Source organism: Staurois parvus, unplaced genomic scaffold (genome assembly GCF_062004578.1).
Source record: "Staurois parvus isolate SC_StPar_1 unplaced genomic scaffold, SC_StPar_1.0 ptg000160l, whole genome shotgun sequence".
Taxonomy (NCBI): domain Eukaryota; kingdom Metazoa; phylum Chordata; class Amphibia; order Anura; family Ranidae; genus Staurois; species Staurois parvus.
In genome coordinates this window covers 1,317,036-1,325,289 of record NW_028317956.1, presented here as the reverse complement: position 1 = coordinate 1,325,289, position 8,254 = coordinate 1,317,036, and the positions used below count along the sequence as shown (strand labels likewise).

At 38.8% G+C, this 8,254-nt stretch overlaps 1 protein-coding gene across 1 annotated transcript; it reads left to right on the top strand.

Annotated features, from left to right (window-relative positions):
* The first annotated feature begins 1,495 nt into the window (after window positions 1-1,495).
* LOC149463067 (lysophosphatidic acid receptor 6-like) lies at window positions 1,496-3,695 on the top strand. The gene has a single exon (XM_089675954.1). The coding sequence runs from the start codon at window positions 1,605-1,607 to the stop codon at window positions 2,676-2,678; it is 1,074 nt and encodes a 357-aa protein (XP_089532080.1). The 5' UTR covers window positions 1,496-1,604; the 3' UTR covers window positions 2,679-3,695.
* Window positions 3,696-8,254: the final 4,559 nt, after the last annotated feature.

Genomic DNA, 8,254 nt, shown 5'->3' with positions numbered 1-8,254 from the left:
ATATATTTTTACATTCCGTATGGCAAGCACATATTCTGACAGCTCTGCAGGAGACCTGCATGGCATCAGCCATCTACTGATTGCTGGTGCAATGCTTTACAGGATCCTTTGGACAAGAATAATAAATGCACATTTTAAAATGTGCATTTGTTATTTTTGTGCAAAAGTTGAACTTATCCTTTAAGGTAACTTTCACATTTGCCCATTCTCTGAAAAGTGTTCTGCGGTGGATTGCTTTTCAGAGTGTGGCTAAACAACAGCTGTCAGACATTCAGTCAGTGATCCTGCCACCTCCTGAATGCCTTGTTTTTTCTTTGTTGTTTTTTTTTTTATTTTTGCCTAACCGCAATGTTCAGGGGGACTAATGTGCTGCAACCTCAAGTCAGGTGTTTGGCTCGCATTTGTGACATGGCCCTAATGCTTTGAATGGTCGACCTGACAGGTGCTGCTGCCTGTCAACCAGACATGCCATGTGAAACTTGCTGCATAGCAGTGCGGTCACTGTATTTAACAGTCTCCTCCACCTTTAGTAAGGTAATCAGGGGCAATAAAACTGTGGCTCAGCTGCCTGCTTTTAACCCCCCCCTCTTCACCTATCGCCTTTGTGAAAGTGGTATAATAGTGAATTTAAAGTGGTATTAAACCCAAAAGCAAACATTTATTATATTGCAGCTTGCCATTCCTTATATGTGATGGCTGCATTCCTTTTCTTTTTTTTAGTCTTTCTTCTATTTTCATCTGGTCATCCTGTCAGTAAAGTTGTTGTTTTTCAAAAGAATCAGATCTCCAGCAGAATGTATAAGTTACAGAGGTTAGACAAACCATTTACCAATGACATGGGTGCTTGCAGTGATCAGCTTTTATTTATGTAAAACCTTTATCCCAAAAAGAAAAAGACTGTTTTCTGTAACTGCTTATAAAGTGTTAGCTGGAGTTTGGCTTGAATGTGTTGGTGTATCTAAATCTGCTAGTAGATCTAACACTCCCCCCCCCCCCCCCCCAACTGACAATGCTGCTGTCAAAAGGTGTACCCTGTGTTCCTTCATCCAGAATGAAGGCAATCTAATATAGGTAGTGTTTTACTGTCCAGATCACCAGGCGAAAACAGCCTAAGAAAAGAAAACTGATGCAGCCATTTAATTCTTCCATGTGAGGACACAGAATGCCACAGAGACCAGCCACATTCTACTCAAAACCAAAAGATAAAGTTTTGGCTTTACATACACTTTAAACATTTCTGACTATTGTATTTGCCTAAAGCTCAGAAATCTAAACATATATTCTATGTGATATATGTCAAAGTGTTACTTTGTGACGTGATATTAAGAAGTGTTACATTTTTCTTTCAAATTGTGTTCCCTTCACATTTGAGGAGGGTTTTTCTTTTTTTAAAGTGTAGTTTTTGCAGACCTTTCACTTCCTGTGGTTACTTCTGCTACACACTGCTATAATAGAGGTGGTTAGTCTTGAACCGACACAGAGGAGCTTGCACGACTGCTCTAGGTTGAGATGAGCTGTTTGCCACAACTGCATCTTTAGCAGATTTCACTGACTTTTCAGCACCAGCCACCACTCGAGGTTCCCCCAACTTATCCTATGTTGGAATGGATGAGAATCAATCTGTGCAAGGAGCCAACCGGAATGTTTGCAGCCTTCAGGCTGATTTTCAGTATGGATTTTTCACAGTTACATACAGCCTGGTGTTTATATTGGGCCTACCGGGCAATATCCTTGCCTTGTACTTCCTGACTCGGCGCCAGCAGAGAGCACGGAGCTCCAACATCTATTTTGTTAATTTGTCTGCTGTGGACTTTGTTTTTATATGCCTACTACCTTTTCGGATTTATTACCACAATGCTGGAAACAACTGGGTGTTAGGTGACATAGCTTGCCGAATTATGGGCACTCTTTTCTATGCCAACATCTACTTGAGCATTGGCTTCTTTACCAGTATATGCCTGGACAGGTATCTTGCAGTTGTTCACCCAGTGATATTCCTAAGGCTCAAGTCTAGTTGCTGCCCGCTAGTACTGACCATTATCATTTGGATGGTCTGCGGTGCCATTGTACTGCCATTAATCTTGGGAGGTCCACTGGACAATGTGCCGGAAAATAGCACACGGACGTCTTGTTTTGAAGGCTTCTCCCCAACACTGTGGCAAAATCGACTTGTTTCCTACAATGTCTGTGCCTTGATCTTCGGCTGTCTGGTACCCTTTACAGTTATTGGAGTGGTCTTTCCAGTATTGGCACGAAAAGTATGCCAAATCAAATCAAGCATTCATCGAAAAGTGGCCATGAGGATCATAGGATTTGTTTTTGTCGTTTCTCTGCTTTGCTTCCTACCCTACCATGTCACCCATCTCCTGTATTTCCTCATGAGAATGGACATCATTAACACTTGCGCTGCCAGCCAATATATCTATAAGGTACGGAGAATCACTTTGGCCTTAGTAAGCCTCAACAGCTGCTTGAACCCCATTCTCTACTTAATTCCATACTTAAGTCGTGGAGTTCATTTGCCAACCTTACCTGTTGCTAGAAAGGAATATGTCCTTAATGATCTCACAGCTAAGCACAAAACACCCCCTGTGGTCTCTTCTCCCACTCGTTTACCAAACCACAAGCAGTCTAGTGTCACTATCTTGGATGCAAAAGTCGAGTGGTCAGTACTGTAAACTTGCAATTCCAATATTATGCCTGGACTCGCTGGGACTAAGAGCACTTGTACTGTTGTGTTTGCCTTTTTTTTGGTCTATATCCCACTGAATTGATTTCTTCCTATTTGTTGTCCTGTTCATTTAAATTATCTGTGTGATACTATTACCTTTTATTCGTTAAATGATTTTGTTTATATAGGTTATTTAATAGTATAAAGTTCAATTACCCTTGACAGCTAAGAAAAATGAATCTGTCACTGATGTGGCTACAGTTAATGGAATGTAAATTGGTTTTAATGGGTTGCAGCACTTTGCAAAACACAATTGCTCTTTGCACTTAATAATTGTGATTAGACACTTTGTTTTATTACTTTAATGTGCACTTGTTGTCAATTGTTCTATTATCAAGTCAAAGCTAAACACAACCTCTGCGATGAATACACTTAAAGTACAACTGTAAGCAGGCTATAAATATAAAAATATGTAAAAAAAAATCTTAAGCCGCAAATAAGCTTTAAAATAAGCCCTCACTGATCTCTCTAGCCACAGACACTGTGCAGTAATTCATCCAATTTTAGCAGCTCAGCTTTCTTTTCTTTCTGTCAAAATGCTACTTCTAGCCCTCACACTGCAGTGGTTTGTACTGGCCGAGCTGAGTAACATCCATACCCCTGTATTTTTTACTTTTGAATACAGCTGGATAGAGGTAAATTTTTTGTTCTGTGATTTTCCTTTTCTTTCTGTCCCTGCGATGGCTCGACAACAAATCAGTGGAGTGGTTGTCACCAGGAGAAGGTGGCATTGACACAATAAAAACAATGTCAGAACTCAACTCTCCTAAAATTGTGTTTTTAGTAATGCCTCTGTTGGGAGATTTCTAATCACTTCTTGTCTTGATAGGATATGAAGGAAAATCTCCCCCAAGAGAGGCACAGTAATAAAATCCTGCCAAAGACTGTAATCCTTTATCGCTTGCTTAAAAATTAAATTAAACTTTTTGGCTGGAATTGGGCTTCAAGAGTTCCAGAAATACAACGTATGCTTATTTTGTTCTCCATTCCTGTAGAGCTCATGCAATCAGGGCTTTATGTGATTTGACCTGGGTGCCCAAAGTATTTCATGTAGTTATATATAAGAATGACACTCTACAGTATAGGAACCTATAGGGATCTGGTGCTACAGCATACAGCAGTGTTTGCATAGCCCTATTAAAGTATAACTAAACTTTTTTTTTTTAGTTTTGGATATGGAGTGCAGAGGGATTAGAACACTTTTCAGTTTGTATTGCTGTCTGTGTCCCCATTATGGAGATTCACCTCTATTTGTCCTGTTTACTGTTATCACTGAGAGTGAAAGTAAAAGAAAATTCCAAATTTTGGGTTGTCCCCAAGGAATTCTTTTAATTTGCTGGGATTTTCTCTCACTTCCTATTTGGGACAGGAAGTAAAGGGAAATCACCACAATGGGACTCAGATGGTGAAAAAAAATCTGACGGGTTATAACCCTCCCTTGCTCTATCCAAATTGAAATAAAACATTTTGCCTATAATTCTACTTTAAATGGCCTGCCCAGTTATAACAGCCAAATTTTGTTTTATACCCTCTGGCAAGTGTTATCTTATTTCAGAATAATCATTTTTACTGTTAATGCTCTGCATATGCATAAATGTTTTCTGCTACTCACATGTATATTTTGTTAATTTAAAATATTCATTTTTTACCAGAAGGTTAAACTGTTTGGCATTTATTTTAAAGGGCAGGCATGTCCCCTGAACTTGTAATATGTACTCCTACAGCAAAGGTGTCAAGCTCCAATAAAAACAGGGAGCCCAATTAGAAATAATTTACCTTAATCTGAGTATTGTTTAATCCACAACAGCCAGAATTCAGTGTGGTATATCTGAGGCACTGTGAGTTGAAGGATGTGCTGTGTAACCTCCTCTCTTTATTTTCTTTTACAATGGAGTTTATTGATAGTATCAAGTCATCAGATAAATCCAAAGATAGAAATAACAGTGAAGAGGAAATAAACATACAGTTCCTCTAGTTAACATAAAGCATAATAAATGCATTGAGTTACAGAAGCAAACAAGAAATGTGATTACAATATGTATTGAATTATAAGATAAATAACAAAGTGCAGTATTGATTAGCATGTGAAGGTCTTTGATTCATTGGTTTGAATCCGTAGGTAGACATGAAAACAGCATGTAAAGTGTTATGCATAACCCTATGGGAGAAGTGTGGATGCACCAATCCTGTGGGCCCAGAAAGGGTCCTGCAATTATACAAAACACTTCAGGTTCCAAAAAAAAATCATGTTCAGTTCAATTACAGAATGAAAAAGAAGAGCAGAGGAGAAGAAAGAAAAGGTTAAGGGAAAGAAAAAAGGGTCCCGGGAAATCACAGTAGAAGGTCGCTAAAACGACAGAAGGGCATTGTCAAATCTAGATGGCTGGGCTATGTTAACCATTTGCCGCCCGGCCTATAGCCGTTTGGCGGCTGCAAAAATGCATTACCTTTCCGGGGTGTACGCCATTTGGCGTCCTCCCGCACATGCGCAGTTCGTGCGGTTGCAGAGCCGCGCAGTGGCGTGATCTGTCACCAGCCGTACACCTCGGACACGGCCGATGACAGATTCTGAATACCGGCCCCCTTTGCTGGTACCATGTGACCTGCTGTGACCAATCACAGCAGGTCACATGACAGTTGTATACAATGGCTGGCTTCATTCATGCCATCCATTGTATACTAGTGTCTAGCTTTGAATGGTCACAGCAGATCACATGCACATGTCATGTGATTAGCTGTGGCCAAATCACAGCTAAGCACAAAAAAAAAAAAACCTGATTGAATCGATGTCATTCAAGTAAATGCTTGCTTATAGCAAAGTAATTCTTTGCTATAAGCAAAATGTGTACAAAAAAAAAAAATACTGATCACTTCCCCAAAGTAGTACAATGTTACTATGGTAACGTACTACTTTGATCATAGTAAAATATGAAAAAAAATCTTTAAAAAAATGTAATAAAAAATAATAATAAAAAAAAATATATATATTTTTTTCATACTGTCACCAGTCACTGTCCCTGTTCACTGCCATGCCAGTTATATGATGACGCTGTACTACATTGGTGACAGTATGTAAAAAAAAAAATAGTGAAAATAATTTTTTTAATTTTTTCATTTTCCGAAAAATTATGACAAAAAAAATACAACTTCAAAAAACTCGCCATGCCTCTTATGAAGTACGTCGGACTGTCTACTTTACAAAAAGGGGTCATTTGGGGGATATCTGTACTGTTCTGACATTCTTGGACCTCAATAAATTAGATTGGCTGTCAGTACTTCAGGATTGATCAATATTCAGATCTATACCATAGTTTGTGAACTCTATAACTTTCCTACAAACTAAATAATAAATACTAATTTGGGTTATTTTCACCAAAGACATGTAGCAGAATACATCTTGGCCTAAATTTATGAAGAACAATTATTTATTTGTAAACTTTTATAACAGAAACAAAGAAAAACGTGTTTTTTTTTCAAAATTTTTGGTCTTTTTTTGTTAATTTAGCAAAAAATAAAAACCCCGGCAGTGATTAAATACCACCAAAAGAAAGCTCTAGTTGTGTGAAGAAAATGCTAAAATTTTAGTTTGGGTACAATGTTGTATGACTGCGCAATTGTCATTCAAAATGTGAGAGCGCTGAAACCTGAAAACTGGCCTGGGCAGGAAGGTGTAAAATTGCCCGGTATTGAATTGGTTAATCTAGGGTTGCCAAATCCGGAGGAACTTGTCATGTGTGTCTAGCAGTATAGCTGTTAACTTCTCATTAACCAATATAAAGTTTACCTGATTTTTGACTGCTTCAAAACTGAGGAGTGGGGTCTTCCATGCTTTCACAATTGTCAATTGGGGGCAGTGAATAAATGTGATGCCAATTGTCACTCGGGGTAGAGTAGATCTTCTATTGGTTTAAATAATAGCGCCTCATAGGGGTTGCGTTTAATATTTGCCTGAAGCATAGTATGAAGAAGGGCATAGACCCTGACCCAGAGTCTGCATACCTTGGGACAGGACCACCAAATGTGGGCCATGGTGCTAATCTGTTGGCAACCCTGAAAACAATTCAGTGACTAAGATGGGATGAAATGGGCCAGTTGAGCTGGTGGATAGTACCACCTATAGAGCAATTTATAGGCATTTTCTAAAATAAGAACATTTTTCGAGCACTTGGATAGTGCTTGGGTCATGATCTGCCAGTCCTGCTGGTCAAGTCGGCCCCCTAGTTCAGTTTGCCAATTTTGACAGTTTGACAATGCTCCTCCAGTGCTGGTTAAATGACTAAAAGCCTAGATTTTTAGTCCGCTCGTCTTTGCTGATAGTGAAGGCTAGTTGAGTTGAACTCTGGCCCTTCTTTCAACAAAGTCAATGACCATTTGGTTTAGAATTTTGTTCACATAGCCAGCACTGAAGGGAGCCTGAGACCGCATTTTCTCTAGGAAAAGTCAGTATTTCAGCCCTTATGTCGCTTTATATTTAAACCTCTCAGCAGGTCTGTTAACATGTGAGTACATTTTGACTTTAAGGGTGGAATATGGGTTTTGTTTTGTTAAGAAACATTTGGAGGATATTTATTCATCTTTATAGCTGATGAAGAAGGGAAAGAGTAACATTAATGACAAAATGATCTTTCCTCCATGGTCACCAGACCGTCAAGAACTTGAAGGCTGCATGCTGACCACCACTAAACTACACAGGTACATTTATTACTACTTACAAATGTGTAACAGCAAAATTTGGATTATTGACCTGTCTTTCTTAGGCTGCTGGGTGACTAGAAAATGTTTATATCTGTTTATTTAAACCCTTTGAGAATAGATGCAATATCTTGAACAGTTTAGATAGTCTCATTCAATAAGAACCGACCTGAGTGACTGTCAGCAACTGGTCAGATTTCAGTTTATTGGAGGCCGATCTGATTTTTTTTATTGTAAAGTCTTTAAATATATGGATATCATATCTCAATAAGGGGAAAGGTGGTATATGTTCATAACACAGGATTAGATTAGAAGATACAGTGAAACAAACAGGCGCAACATTGAGTAAATAAGGATAATCTGAAACTAGGTAGTAAAATATTTGTAATACCAATGGTGTTTTTGGTAGTGGAGGAAATAAGTTGGGAATAATTGTCTACTGTAAGGTTGGTTCTATGGAGAGGTCTAAATTTAATTGTCTGTTGTGAGGTCTTGCCAATGATGGTACACATTGCATAGGGATTCTGAAGCTCTTTGTCCCATTGTCACCCATTGTTTATGGGTGACAATGGGACAAAGTCAAAGTCTACAATCTTGGCTAGGTGTGTCACTTGGTAGTACTTAATGGGGTCTGGGAAGCCTATATTTCCTTGTAGTTTGGGATAAGAGAGAAGCCTGTAATTCATCCTGGATGGTTTATTCTCCCTCACAGTTGTGCAAATTCTCTACTCAACTGTGTTAAGAAATGCAGTCAGGATTCTTATTGGAAATTTGGAGAAGGTACAGTAGGTGAAGAGGATGGACATTTTAAGAATTGCATGTCCCCCAACC

Excerpts from the sequence above, each read along its gene's own strand:
- LOC149463067 (XM_089675954.1), top strand. The coding sequence starts at position 1,605 with ATGGATGAGAATCAATCTGTGCAAGGAGCCAACCGGAATGTTTGCAGC.